The sequence below is a fragment of the Mastigoproctus giganteus genome, chromosome 7, assembly GCF_048544385.1.
Source record: "Mastigoproctus giganteus isolate SK-2022 chromosome 7, ASM4854438v1, whole genome shotgun sequence".
In the NCBI taxonomy this organism is placed as follows: domain Eukaryota; kingdom Metazoa; phylum Arthropoda; class Arachnida; order Uropygi; family Thelyphonidae; genus Mastigoproctus; species Mastigoproctus giganteus.
In genome coordinates, this window is record NC_143581.1 from 3,668,079 (window position 1) to 3,684,161 (window position 16,083).

Genomic DNA, 16,083 nt, shown 5'->3' on the forward strand with positions numbered 1-16,083 from the left:
TGGTATGCCTCCAATTTTCGTCTTCTGACATATCACTTCCCATTCGAGCCATGCAGGTTGAATTTCAATTCGTCAGAAAAGATCCCATTGCTCTTTTTTCCGTGAAACATGCATTTTGTCCAAGCAAGTCGCTTCTTCCTCATTTGTTGTGTTAACAAAGGCTTCTTCTTTGGCCAATAAGACCACATTCTGAAAGCCGTCTTTGGAGGATAGTTTGTGCACTTGTTTCAACACCAGAAGGCGCCTCCATAGCCAGGTGGGAAGGAGCAGCAGTGCATAGCACACGCTTCTTGATTAGACCGGGGTTCGAGCCCATCACCACCAAATACTGAGGATGCGGAAAGGTCAGGGAATGACCACTGCATATTCCCAGAGTAATATGGCCTTAGTTGCTAATGCTCCTAAAAAAAAAATAACAAACAAATAACAATCAACACCAGAAAGTCCAGTTTTAGATCAGGAGCACTAGCATAGCGATTACGAAGGCATAGTGTTTCAAATATCGATCTTGTGAAGGCATAGTCACTCTCTTATGGTCTGATCCAGGTCTTCTCTTCACATCACCGGTTTCATGCTTTAATTTAATTTCAGCAACCAGGATACTGTGGACTGGTAGCAGCCTATTTTATCAGCAATAGTACACATAGGAAGCCCTTCCTGGGACAGAGCAACAGCTACACTTTTTTTTTTTTTTTTGGTGTCAACTGAACATATGGAGCCATGCTTACATCTCCGCAAAACAGGATACTAATGAGCGTGTATACCCTTCCAACGCCATACTTATATAAACGGCTGATGCAATGGAAGTGTTATCTGACATAATACCTTTGCTTTGCGACAAACAAAATGACTGTAATCAGACAATATCTTATACATTTCACTACAAATGTTACTTTTTTAAGGTGATGCAGTTTTTTTTTGTCCACCACTGTAAATGCTGTTGTAGGAAACGGAAGTTCAAGCCTCAGTTAGGAAATGGGGGGGGGGGAGAGAGAGAGCATGGTTAAAGACACAGGAGGGTAAGTTGTGGAACTCTCTGTGCAGTATAGTGCAACATTGGCAGTGCTCATTTCCAGCAGTGAATAGGTCATCCCTCACCTGACCAGATATTTAGGAAATAGTAATTCACTAGATGTGAAGAACACTGTGAATCGATCTCCAACAACTGGCAAAGGTTTGCTAATCCAATAAATCATATTATCTTTTGTACCATGCAAAATGGTACAAAAGTATGCCATTCATAGTAGATAACATTGGGCAGTGGAACTGATATATGGATATAGATTGTTTTGTGTAGCAATTACTGATACCCATGCAACTTAGTTTTGAACTGTCAGATCACTGTTGCAGATCAGATGCATCCATTAACATAAATACTACCAAACTGGTCGTTCTGACTGTTTCTAATTTTTCTGTTGCTCCAGTTTTTTTTTTTTTTTTTTTTTTTAATTCTGTTGCTAGAAGCTGTATTTTTGTGACTTTTAATAAAATGATAATCAACGTATAATTAAATTTTTTTCTCTTTTTATCATTATTTTGAAAGTTAGATGCCATTACACTTACAACTTCCATACTGGCCAAAGTAATTGGACAGTGGTTTGAATGTAGAGAAACAAGTTGGTATGTGTTACAGCTTGGGTTGTGACAATTATTGCAAATTGTAATGTAGTAGCAGTAATGGTAAATGATGCAAGAAAGCAAGCTTATATAGCATCAGCCAGAAAAAAAAAAAAAAACAATTTACCCATTCGTACCCTCCAAGGATTTATCTAGTTCTTCCTTGAATTTATTTAACTCATCCGCTTCCACAACAACAGTCAGAAGCCTGTTCCAACAATCTACCACCTTTTCAGCACATCACTTTTGCAACCATCCTTCAACTTGAATTTATGCCCCCCTCATGTGTGTAGTCTCAGCAAGTGAAAGAATGCCATTAACTTACTGAATCCAATCAAGGCTTTCATTGCTTCAGTCAGATCTCCCTGCAAGGTGCCTAGTCTCAAGACCCTGCAATTTGCAAACCTTCACCAGTCTGGTTGCCCTTCTCTGCACCGATTCCAGAAAATCTACGTCCTTCATAAGTGGGCTTCCAGACCTATAAACAGTACTCAAGATGTGGTGTAACCATGGCCTTATACAAAGGAATAATCACCTCCTTATCCCTGCTAGCAAAGTTTCTGTATATCATTGACAAAACACCATGAGCTGACCTGGCAGAATGTCTGCACTGCTCAGAGAACTTCATATCTGACTGCACAATTACCCCAGGTCTTTTTCATTTTCCACTATTCTGAGTGTAGTACCACACAGTTGATAACTTATTCTGGGGTTATTGCTACCCACATGCAATACCTTGCATTTGTCAATGTTAAACTGCAACTGCTCATCAACCAAATTTCCCTAGCTCTTGTTTTGAAATTTATGATCAACTTTAGCATTACCATTAGTAGAGACATTTGATGCAAGAAACCAAGCTTATGCAGCATCAGCCAAAAAAAAAAAAAAAACCCACTTCCACTTCACCCCTCTGTTCGTTCAAAATACCTGTCCAGCAGAGCCTTAAACTTATTCAGGCTATCAACCTCCACGACAAGGGATGGAAGTTTATTCCACCAACCAACCACCCGCTGGCTAAAGGCAAATTTCCGCACGTCTATCCTACATCTATCTTTCCTCAATTTGAATTTATGCCCTCTCAGGTGATTATTCTGAGCAAGAGGAAGAATCCCATCAGCATTGAGCATGCTCAAACCATTCAAGGCCTTATACACCTCTATCAGATCACCTCGCTGGTGCCTAGTCTCCAGACACTGTAATTTGCAAAACTTAAGCCTTTCTTCGTAAGAGCACCCCTTTGTTCCATTCACTAATCTTGTTGCCCTTCTTTGTGTACTCGTTCCAGCAGCTCTACATCCTTCTTGAAATGAGGCCTCCAGACCTGTATACAGTACTCTAGGTGTGGCCTGACCATTGCCTTATACAAGGCAATGGTCAGGCCAATCACCTCCTTATCCCTGCTAGAAAAATTCCTATATATCATTGACAATACACCATGAGCTACTCTTGCAGCCCGTCTGCACTGCTCAGAGAACTTCATATCTGCCTGCACAACCACCCCCAGGTCCCTTTCATTCTCTACCACTGTCAGTGTAGTACCACAGAGTTGATACGTTGCTCTGGGGTTGCTGTTTTCCATATGTAGTACTTTACATTTGTCAATGTTAAACTTCATTTGCCACCTCTCAGCCCATCTGCTCAACCTTTCCAGATCCTGTTGCAGCAGCATAGTGTCAGTAGTGTCCTTGACAACAATGCCTACCTTTGTATCGTCTGCAAACTTCGACATTAAGCTTGATATACCCTCATCAATATCATTTATGAATACAGAAAACAATAATGGACCCAACACTGAGCCCTGAGGGACTACACTAATAACATTAGTCCACGACGAGCAGTGTCCATTGATTACCACTCTCTGTCTTCTTCCCCTCAGCCACCCCTTTATCCACAGCAGCAATTTGCCTCCAATGCCACACTGCTCCAATTTGTGCAGCAGTCTTCCATGTGCAACAGTATCAAAAGCCTTTCTAAGATCCAAGTATATGATATCAAAGTTATTCTCTGCATCCAGTTCCTTTGTGACTGCATCATAGTATCCAATCAAATTGGTCAGGCATGACTTCCCCTTAACAAAACCATGCTGTGTCCGAGCTATAGCTGAAGTCTTGTCTAAATGATCCTGCAGTGCTTCTTTAACTAGTGCCTCCATTAATTTTCCTGGAACAGAAGTTAAACTCACAGGTCTATAATTACTTGTGTCAGCCTTTGATCCTCCTTTATGAATTGGGGTGACATTTGCACATCTCCAGTCTGTGGGTACCTCCCCTGAGTCCAAGGAAGCTCTCATAATTATGGCTAAGGGTTTGCTTACTTCCTCTGCTGCCTCCTTTAATATAACTGGATAGATCCCATCCACCCCGGGTGCATTTCTTGTGTTTATCTTCAACAATTTCTCCTCCACTTTACTCTCAGTTATTACAAGATTCTCTAACTTACTGCTAGAGTTGAATACACCTCTGGCTTTCCCCTCGCTAAATAACTCCTGTGAATGTCGATGCAAAATATTCATTTAGTTTGTTAGCTACCTGAGCAGGATCATCAACAGTTGACCCATCGATATCAAGTGGACCAATCTGATTCATCCCCTTCCTTCTAGAGTTTACATAAGTAAAGAACTCTTTGCTGTTTTTCTTTGCATCCCTTGCCAAAGATTTCTCGTAATCTGCCTTCACCTGCCTAACCTCCTTTGTAACTTGGTTACAGATCAACTTGTATCTATCATAGGCTTCTGTGTCGTGTGTTAATTTGTATGTATCCCATGCATGTTTCTTCTCTGCCATATGCCTCATCAGTTCATCTGACATCCATTTAGGCCTAAACCTTGAACAATATTTCTTAGTTGGTATGTAAAGCCTAGTAGCTTCCAAGATAAGTTCTTTGAATGCTTCCCATTTTGCATTTGCTGTTGGTAACATCATCAGTTGGTCCCACTGTATAGAATTTAAATACTGTCTCAGTCCATCATAGTCGCCTTTACGAAAGCAATAACCCTTCCCTTTACCCCTAATGGTAGTTACCTCTTTGAGTAAATCCCACTTCAGCACACTGTGATCACTGCCACCTAGTGGTTCATTTATCTGCAGATTCTTAATGCATGAAGAATCACTGCCGATAATCAAATCAAGAGTATTCCTCCCTCTAGTTGCCTCCCGAACATGCTGATGTAGAAAACAATCATCCAATAAATCCACAAAAGCCTTGCTAGTGTGTGTGTGACCAGCCCCCAAATTCCAGTCAATATCTGGGAAATTAAAATCTCCCATTATAAGACTCTCTGATTTACTGGCCCACTCTATTTCCCTGTACAGTTTCTTATTATACTCATCAGAGTCATTAGGCCTATAGCACTCTCCTACTCTCAATTTTGATCTCCCAATGCTTATGTCACACCAAACTGACTCGACACTGCACTGTCCAGCGATGTCCACTGGCTTCACTTCCTTGAATTTTATGTATTTCTTAACTAATAGCATAACCCCTCCTCCCTTCCTATCCAGTCTATCCTTTCTGTAGACCTTGTACTCCCCAAATTCCAGTTCTGCATTCCTTATATCTGTGTGACACCACGTTTCTGATATCCCAACAATATCTGCCTTTGATGTTTTGAGCAATACCTCAAATTCATCAAATTTATTTACTAAACTCCTAGCATTGGTATACATGCACCTATTCCTATTCTTAGCTACCCTAACACAACCCATGTGTTTACTTGTACCGCAATGACTCCCAGCAGTCTCTGAAATATCCTGCATCTTGTTTTTCAGGCTTCTGCTCATTCCAATAGAAGCAGTGCAAGAATCTCTTTCACCTCTGCCAGTGGCTACTGTTAATCTATTCGTCTTTGTCTCCCCCCAAGCTAGCAGTTTTCCGACCCATCTAACACTGCCTTGATAGCATCAGCAAATATTCTTGCACCCTTTCTATTTAAGTGTATCCCATCCCTGTAGAAGCAATCTCTCCTGTTAACAAGTACAGTCCAGGCTGAAAAAAATTCTACCCCTTGAGCCTTGCACAATCTTTCCAGGGCCGAATTGATCGACAAGGCTCTCATCATATACTCCCTCCTATCATGTCTGGGCAGAATTGTAAACACTTTCAAATTCAACCCTATTTCACGGATTTTTTTCAACGGTGACCTGTACTTGTTAAGCAATTCTGCCGGTCTCCTACTCTTGATATCATTAGTGCCAACGTGTACAACTATATCGCCTTTTGTGCCCTTAAAAAATGATATCTGCTCTACAACGTCATCAACCTTTGCCCCTGGCAGACATACCCTGGTCCTGTTCCACCTATCCTTTTTACAAAGCATATTCCCCGTTTCCCTGACAATAGAGTCACCAACAACTACTAGTTCCTTTGGGACCAGCGCATTCTGCCTTGGGGGTTGCCGTTGTGTTGCGTGATACCAAGTGCAAGCTCTGGCGTTGATGTGGGCAGCTGAGAGCTTGATGGGCCCCCTCAATTTAGTTCCTTCGAGGGCATCCACCCTGTCCTTCAAGCTCTCATATAGGCCCATAAGGACGCTGAGTTGTTGCCTGATTTCGATACACTCCTTGCATTGCGCACACACAAAGACATCCCCCATGGCAATATCATGTCCCGTACCTGAATGCTCCACAAACATCATGCAAGCTGTGCATTTTAGAAGGCTGTGATTCAGAAGGCAACTGCCCCCCTCAGTTCTCCTCTGAGCCACAGCACTTCCATTAGCTTGAGCCTTTTGTTTTGCTGCTCTGGTCTGAGTCATGATTTCTTTTAATTTAAATAAAATTTCAATTTCAGTTTATAACTCTAACTTATCTCCCAACACAGTTATAATGGGATATATATTTTTTAGTGTCAAGTATTAATTATCTCCGAGTTCCCTTTATATAACTTCCATATCAGTTATGTATTAATTAATTATGTTACGTTTGTAATCTAAGTCGGTATATGTATTTAGTTAAAAGTACTTGTTTACTCTTGCCTGCCTATATTATTATGAGCCTGTTTTGACATGTAAGTTCGGCAGTTACACTGTTTTAAACTCAGTTTGATTTTGTCATTTGTTTACTATATCACAAAGTAACCTAACAGTGCATTCAGACAAAGGACTTATAACTGAGGGAGCAGTGAGGTACCCAGAAGAACTAGAGGCATTATCAAAAGCCTGTTGTGAAAATAATGCATAGTAGAGACAAATTTCAAATCTCCAGTTCGATATAGAACACTGAATATCAGTTTCAAATTAAAGAATGTAGTACAGATTCATGAAGTTGAAGGTGCACCAATATTTATGTTGGTGCACCCTCAATAGCTGTAAAACATTTATGCATAAAATACTACCAGAAACATTAGCTTCCAGCACATATCTTGTGTATCTTGATACTCCTAATGCAGATGAAGGAGCTACATTTAATTTTAAGTAGCTGTTGAATGATTTTCCATATTCATGTAAAGATGAAATGCACCCAGATGAAAATGTGATATTACAGAATTTAGAACCTTACAACAAGCAAAAAAAAAAAAGATAGAAATATAAGAATGGAACTTCTTTACTGGTCTGAAGTTAGCTAAACATTTAGCACCTAACAATGCCACTACAAAAGGAACAAGGAATTGTTGTAGGAAGGAAATTGCATATTTTACCCAAAAAAAAAGTGAAGGTCACCTATGTACAAATACAAACAGAATGATCCCACACAACAAACTGGGCATATAACCCTCACCAGCAAGAAGGAAAAGACTATCTACTTGAGTTAGTTGGCCATTTTTAATAATAAGGAGTGTACATTAACAGACAGTTTATCAAAGGGAAAAATAAAAAAAAATCCTTCTGCTAAGTACTCCGGTCATCTGTTTCCATTGGTTGTGATTCATTATGCGCCTCAAATCTCAGATTTTGCATTAAAGTATCTCCTGCCATTGTATATCATTACATGATTCAAGATACTTTTGGAAGATGTTCTCCTTCTTTAGCCAACTCCTCAGATTTCCAACGCTCAAATATTTATACGATGAAATCAAAAGAGATAGTTGAGGTAACTTGGATAATAAATCTATTACCATCTGCAATATCATAGTTATGGCCTAATCACAGGCCTCAGAAAGTTCAATGTTATTAGATGAGTACATGTATTTCAGTGACAGGTTTTTGAAGATATATCCTATGTCTAAAATCACAGAGTTAAATTCAATTTGTTAATTAGAATTGCCATCTCTAACAACTTACATGTTTTTGTGTGATGTGCATCATGCATTCATGCACATACACACAGAGAATAATTTGTTTCCTGGAAGTCTTCTTCCTATAACTTTTCATTTCCATTCTAGAAAGCTAATGCATTGCAGAAAACCTTAATAAATTCACGAAAACATTTTATTGTGATTCTTCTCTGCTTTTATGCAATCCATGTAATAATAACCACTTCTATTTAGAAAATTGAAAGGCATTACTAACTTATAGAATGAATTCAAAAGAGCTAGGCCAATAGAGTAAGAATAAAGTAAGAAGAACGTCACTGCATGTAATAAATGTCTTCTACTTTTTTCCCCTTTATAGATGCAGTCTTTGTTTATAAATGATTGATTTCATGTTGGCAGATCTTTTTCATGCTTCTTGCAAAATTATTTTTATATTGGCTTCCAATTTTGTTATGAAGTGTAATTATTTCACAAAAGTGCTTTCTCATGTTGAGAGACACCAGCTTAAAGGCTGCTTATTCAACACCTACATGGAAGAAAGTAGCAAACTTATTACCTTAAAAAAAAAAAATCTTTTTGAGATTGTCTACCAAAATGTAACTTGCTTTTCAGTTTGTTTTTAATAGTTTTTCTACGATAAATTTTTGAAATTCAGGAAAATTACTTTGAATTTCATGTATTCATAATAAAAATAATAGTATTTAAGTAAGTTTATTTGTTTATAAAACCTACAATTCAGCAATATATGAATTACTGTAAGTGTGTAGTATGTTTTTCACTTAGTGATAGCCCTGCCTTGAAACAGCTCATTGCCCTTTACATTGGAAGGACATATCTTATATGGAAACAGCCAGAAATAGTAACATGGTTAGAGAAGAATGTTCATGAAGTCCTAAGAAGAGTAGATAGCAAAGATCCTCTTATAGTTGAATGTGAAGAAAAGTAAGTTATTGTATTAGGAGAGTAAAATATAAAAAGAAACTTTATGAATATGTATGATATTTAATTACACTGATAAACAAAAGAATACTCTTTTTCTGTCACACATAATCAAAGTGACTTTGAAAGTATTCTTTGTGCCAATTTCAAATATTAATTCAGTTTTTGTCCATCACCCACAGTTTTAACGTGATTTCAGTTTTATACAAACATTAAAATAGGTGACACTAAAAGACTTTTTTTTTTTTTTTTTTTTTTTTAAAGATGAGCTTACTAGTTATCTTTAATTGGACTAGAATGTAGCCTGATGATTTCCTGTTGTATTTCACTTGTGAAACATCCCTCGTCAGAATCCAACAGTAATTAGCCAGCATGCTTGGGCTCCACTTGCCCTCAAACCTCTTTTCTCTTGTTAAAATAGTTTGATGGAAATGCTCCCTGTGCTCCTCAGTGACAGTGCCTAGGTTTTCTGGGAAGACATCCAAATGTGGATCCAAGAAATGGATCTTTAGGGACATATTACATTCCATAATTTCATAGGCTTTGAGAAACTTATTGACTATTTCTTGGTAATTTTCAGCCTTGAAATTTCCCAAAAATTTTTCATTGACTTTTTTAAGTGAGTTCCATGTAGTTTGTACATCTTCATTTAAATGTTCTTCAAAATGTTCATCTTTCATCATTTTTCTTATTTGGAATATATCCTCTGATTTTGTTTTCACTGACTCCAGTAAATTTCTTTTTCAGGAAAGGAAAGCCTGCTCCATTTCAATCCATTGCTTTGACAAAATGTTTCATAAAACCAAGTTTAATATGCAATGGTGGTAATAAAACTTTATCAGGAGTAACCAGTGGTTTGTTTGAAACATTTTTATTTCCTGGAGTAAGTCATTTTCTTTGAGGCCATCTCTACTATTCCATTCACAAATACAGCAGCAATATTTGGTATAGCTAAGTTACAACTTAGCTATACCCAAAAAATAGCCTAGTAAAAGAGCAATTCCAAGGATGAACATGTTACTTCATATGTAGGGTCACTAACTTTCTGGTCTTCCCCATGGTCATTCTGAGTCTCACCATCAAACTCAAAATCATTTAGTTCATCCTCTTCATCAAATTGTAAGTGTCCAGTGGTTTTGGTACAGGTAGTTCTTCACTGTTTTATTTATATAAAACAGGTTTTATAATCATAGGAACTGCAAATGGCAGTTCCTATGTTCTGGTGAGATCCATTTAACCAGGCAGGAAGTAATTTAACAGAATTGATACAGCTGAAATAAGGGGCTCAAGACTTATCTTGATCACCCATTTTACGTCAAAAATGAAGTTGGTAAGCTTTTTTAACTAGAAGAGGGAAGTTTACCTCTATGATTTAAAAGTTAGCCCACCACATATATAACAAAAACTATTAGGATGATTGACACATTTACGAGGCATCTTTGGTTGTAAATGCACAGAAACATTTAAAAAGTTTATACAGCACTTAAAGAAAAGTCACATACAGTAAGTTACAACTTAGCTAAAGTAGCCTAGTAAAAGAGCATTCACATTAAGATCACTACAGATATACCAAGAAAACTGCTCATACCTGATGCTTGTCAAGAGAAGTTTCATGTTATTATAGGTTTCTTTCATTTGCGCAGCATATGCTGAGGTTACTGATGGTAATGTATTTCTGTTATGGAGCAGCACTAAAATATGATTTTTAAGAACTAAAATATGTGAAAACCAGTGTAAAATACCAGTGAAAACCGGTATTTTAGAGCTCTTAATACAGTTAATTCTTCAATGACAACCAAGGATGGAGTCGTGCACTTCTACTTCCTTGCGCATATTTTAATTCCGTTTTAATTTTTAATTAATTTAATCCCTTATCCTTACTGATTAACCCATGTAAACTCTAAATTATTTAAACCCCAAAATTATTCTTCCAACCCTCCTCAAGTAACCACTGCAGATCATCTAAGGTGAGTACCGTATAATTAAGCTTTGCTATTGAACTTAGTCCAATCACAGCAGTATTTAAGATATTCTGTAACTTATCTAATTAGCACATTAATTACATTTTTGTTGCTTTTTGGCCTTTCACCTGTTTTCTACTATGGACAAGTATAGAAACGCAGTTCCTGATACATGGTCAGGTGTAGTCTCCTGATGAAATACCTGATCATGTATCAATATTTGCTTCAGCTGACATCTGATTCTGCACATTTGCCTTACCTATATTCAACCTTTATCTAAATATGTTCCCCCCCCCCATTTCTGATGACAGCTGTACCACTTTTTGTTTTTTTATTTTATTATTTTTAGTTTTGTTTTATTTGTATTTTACTATACTAATTTTACTTTACAGTTCACCCACCTTCTATTGGCTTTATAATTCAGCCCATAATTTTCTTAATTCATCATAACTTTTAGGATATTAACATTCTTTCACATATCTACTACACTTCTTTTTCTACTATCCTCACCCTTATAGTTACTAGCACTTTGTGTAATTTTCACATCCATTTATGCATACTTTATTCAATATATTAATACAAACTTATATACAAATCAGTTTTTCAATTTAATAGTTATAGCATATAATGGTACCAATCATAACAGCTTAAAATTCAAAAACAGAATTGGCAGTGAATATCTGCAACATACAAAGGACCCCATCAGCCTCTATATAAAGCAAAGTTAATAATTATCAAATATTTACAAATAATCATAATAATACCATTTTTTGGTATTTTTGTTTTTTTTAGTTTTCGTATTTTATATTTGTATTTTATATTTCACAATTTCAGTGAAATTTTACAGAAATTGTGAAAAACACTGCAATGTAGACTTATTTTGGTTGCCTTTTCATTTCTTATTTTAATTTCTTGCCAACTCTGTCTCTCTCTTTTTCATATCTTACCTGGTCACCTCATCCTACCATATATCGCTGCATTCCTTATCCATTTCATCAAATTCACTTCTGGTTTATACCGTAGATTCAATAGGATTAAAGAAAAATCTTCTTCACACTTTCTACATACTATATATATATATATATTTTTTTTTTTTTTTTTTCTGAGGTCATTTCAAATTTTATATGCTTGTTTATATATGTGCAAATTGTCTTGCAACCTTTCCAGTAAGTGTTGCCATCTCTTATTTGTGTTTCTAAGTAACTGTAGACACATAATTTATAATAGATGGCATCAAGAAAATAAATTTTAAAACTGAAAGAGGAGACTGCACCTGTCAACCATTGTTGTCCAATTTTGGCTTACGAAAGCTGAAGCTCTCTTTACTATAAAGCCAAAGGATGAAATTCTCTGGAATTCAGATCCAGAAGTTGATGAAATTAAATCAAGTGATACTTCAGTAGATGCAGAAAACAATATTACATAAAAAAAAAAGAAGGTAGCAAGATTTTTAATAAATTTTTTGTGTTTTTTTTTTTTATTTTTATTTTTTACAATTTATTTGAACTTTTACAATATTTTCTGTTTTTTTTTTTTTTTTTTTTTTTTTTTCCCTGGGTAATTCTGAGTTGATTTTTGAAATAATTATGTTCTATTGTTGGGCAACCAAGTCACAATAAGAACTTAATATTTGAAAACATTTATGCACAAAGTTTTTATTTTTATGAATTTTAAAAATTTCATAAAGAAACATTACTTGGGGCCCAGATGTGTTCAAGGAACTCACTTCAGAAAGGATTAATTATTTATTTATTTGCCAGGTATATAAATTTCATTGTTGAACTATTTTATTTAAAATTACCTTAATAAATTTTATTCCTAGACGTAAAATGCGCTACAGAGGAACCCCACTGAACATTTTAAGGCATATTATTCTGTCCAATATAAAAGAAGCCACTGTAACATTGCCTCAGGTAAGATATATAATTTATTTTTCAGAGATATATGTTTAATGTGTGATAAAAACAATAGTGATTTTCTTTGTGCATTTTTTTTTTCTTAATTTTTTACCATGTTCTAGTCACTACAGCTCTGTAGGGAGGCACATTATCTTTCTGGAAGAGTCCATTGCCCTGTGGGTGCATGATCTGCAAGGATGGACACGTAACCTGGACTATTCAGAGACTCGTCTAGACGTACCAGAGGTCCCAATGTGTGCCAGTTGAACTCTCCCCAGACCATTACTGATCATCCACCTGCCTGAATAGTTCCTTGTTGACTTGACAGGTGCATAGCTTCGTGCGGTTTCCTCCAGATATGCACCTTCCCATCCACTCGAAATAACTGGAAATGGGACATATTGGACCAGGAGACCCATCTCCAAACATCCAAGGTCCATTGTCAATGTTTTTTCGCGCAGTTGAGGTGTAGAGTCCTGTGTCATGGTGTTAGCAATGGGACTCTGGCAGGTCCTATAACCTATTGCGACTAATGATCGCCTGATGGTCTTGATGGAGATGTTTCTGGCACCTCCCTCGTTAAATGGTGATTTGCGCCACTGTTGCTCTCCGGTTGGCTGAAACAATGCGAGACAGACATTGATGACCACATTCATCCACCACCTTTCTCCACCCACAGCACCATCCATGATCAGTTGTTATTTCGGAAATGGCCTATTCCCGATACACTCTTGATACTGTCGAATGAGGATAGTGCATCTGTACCACCTCTGCAATAGAGTGACCCATGCTTCAGGCACCCACTATCATCCCTCTTTTGACGTCGGTTAACCCATGACATTTGTCCATACTGACATTGAATTACCATCTACGTGGATGCAGTGTACCTATATACTTGTTAAGCGGTGGGTTCATCCACTAGCGAGAGGGGTGACAGAGTCGTGTTGCCCAGGAACCAAGTACCCATGAATTCTGTCCTTTCAGTGTACAGGCATTTCACAAAGATGAGGGGAACCCCTGGTGCCATCAGACAGCTGACACTGGTCATTACGCTGAAAATAGTATCCGTAAAATGAAGAAAATTTCCATATAATGAACTGATTTTGAGAGACTTCGATATGCATTGTTCACGCCTCTGACCTTTAGGCAGTAGAACTGGTGCTGTAGAAAGCACAAATTAAAAGCTAAAAGAATGAAGAACTAAAATATTTCACAATTTAGTGGTGCTCGTAAAACCTATACAACTTCCTGTACAGGCAACTCTCATATAAAATGATACTTCTACAACAGTTTTGCTCTAACATGATTGATAAATTGTGGCAAACCTCGCATAACATGGTATTTTTGAGCTTTTGTGCAGGGAAAATCCTGCTATTATGTTGGATATAATTTTTCAACATTTTCATTTTTTTTTTTTTTTTTTTTTTGTGAATCTCCGCTGTTGACTTGCTAGTTGTTATCCAAAAAAATTATTGGGAAATTTCCTTATTTTATTTTGCTGGGAAATCCTAAGGTTCTTTGCTATTGAACTTGTGCTTGTTTGATGTCATCAAAAATTGTGCCTTCAAAGCACCAGTTCGTGATTTTTAAAATTTTTGTAAGGTTATTTTGCTTTTATTTGATCATTTATAAATTTTTCCTGGTAACTTTGTTCTTGACAACCATATTGGAATAATTTCTTTGTTGTGAATTAAATTCGAGCCCTAAATTATGTCTAAGGAAAGTAAAAAAGCACCACTCTAAAGAAACTTTATTTCTCTAGAAGCAAAGATACAAATTTTGGATCATCTTAAAAAAGGGGGAAAGGTATCATATATTGCAAAAAGTTTAAATTTAAATGAAGCAACAATCTGGACCATAAAGAAAAATGAAAATCTTGCAGGATCTTTCATTTCTGCAAATATGACAGTTTGTCCCCAAGCACCAATAATTGAGAAAATGGAAAATGCACTCAGTATTTGGATTGACAATAGCAGTAAAAAACGGATCCCATTAGACGGTAATGTAATTAAAAGAAAGGCACTAAAAATTTATAACCATTTAAAAGAAAATGGAGAATCTTCTGTTAACCCATTTGTTGCCAGTAAAGATTGGTTTGAGCAATTTAAAAACCACTTCTCATTACATAAGAATTCAAGGGGAAAGTGCATCAGCTGATAATGAAGCCGCCAAAAAGTATGCAGAGGAATTTCAAAAAATTATTGAAGAGTGCAGATACACACCACATCAAGTTTTGAATGCCGATGAGACAGGTCTTTGCTGGACAAAAGTTTATTTCAAAAAAAAGAGAGAAAACTGCACCAGGTTTTAAGGCATCAAAAGATCGTGTAACATTACTTATGTGCAGTAATGCATCAGGAGATTACATGATAAAACTTACGCTAGTTTATAGATCCTTTAATTCTTGTGCAATGAAAGTTGTAAATAAAAATGTGATACCGGTATATTGGAAAGCAATAAAAAGGCTTAAACTGAAAAATTTAAAAAGATTTTTCAAGCAAAGGCAAACAAACCCAGATTACTGATTTTTTTAAAGAGAGCAGAAGAAACACGAAATCTAAATGCTGCAGAAGAAAGTTCAGAGGGTTAGGATATTCTGCAACAGAGAAAACATTCTCGTTTGATTGTGCTTAACAGCGATGAAGAAGAAAATTAAATGAACTTGTATTATCTGACATATATGTATCACAGTTTGTAATACTTTGTTCAGTTATTATTATTTTTAATAAAAATCAAGTTTCCAATAGTTATAAAAAAAATGTTGTATTTTTATTAGCTTTTGGAATGTAAATCCCCCCCCCCACCCTTTTTTTTTTTGTTCTGGTTCTTAGTCCTGTATAACACGGTTTTGCACTACACAAGATTTTATAGGAACCTAAATACTATGTTATACAAGAGCTACCTGTACTTGTCATGGATGGGCCATTGCAGCCAGTGACTGAACTGGATTTCACTTCTTTCAGCAAAAAACAAGATTTACGTTGGCTCAAGGAAACTAACACTTGCTGAAATTCATGTGAAGTCTTGAAGACCTCTCATGAATTTCAGTAGTTTTGTGCCCTCCATCTACTGGGCACACACACACACACACATTGAAAATTCCAAAAAAAGCTCTGTTAGTTATCATTCAAATGGAAAAATGCAGGATCAAATAAAACTTATTCTCAATAATTATATGCATGTATTGAAAAACAAAAATTTTAAGTTAGCAGCATTCCTTGCATCCAGTTATTGAAGTGTGTCAACTTTACATTTTGTGGCTCTCCAATTATTATGGCTTTGTGTTATTGAACCATCTGGTTGGCATCCAATTGTTGAAGCATTGCAGGGTTTTCAATTTACATTTTGCCTGCCAAAAATGATGTTCATAACTCCCATATAAGGTACAGGATTATTAACATCATTGTATGTGATAAATGCATTACAAAAATAAGGAAGGTAATAAAAAAAAAAAATATATATATATATATGCTTAAAGC

The 16,083-nt window shown here is 36.3% G+C and overlaps 1 protein-coding gene across 2 annotated transcripts in view; it reads left to right on the forward strand.

The window, feature by feature from the left end:
* Nulp1 (Nuclear localized protein 1) overlaps positions 1 to 16,083 on the forward strand; it is a 231,935-nt gene that overhangs the window by 188,018 nt on the left and 27,834 nt on the right. For both annotated transcript variants that reach the window (XM_090377506.1, XM_090377505.1), the window contains exons 11-12: positions 8,590 to 8,748; positions 12,529 to 12,619. In XM_090377506.1, coding sequence (XP_090233632.1) covers positions 8,590 to 8,748; positions 12,529 to 12,619 — 250 coding nt within the window. The remainder of the gene's footprint in view (positions 1 to 8,589; positions 8,749 to 12,528; positions 12,620 to 16,083) is intronic.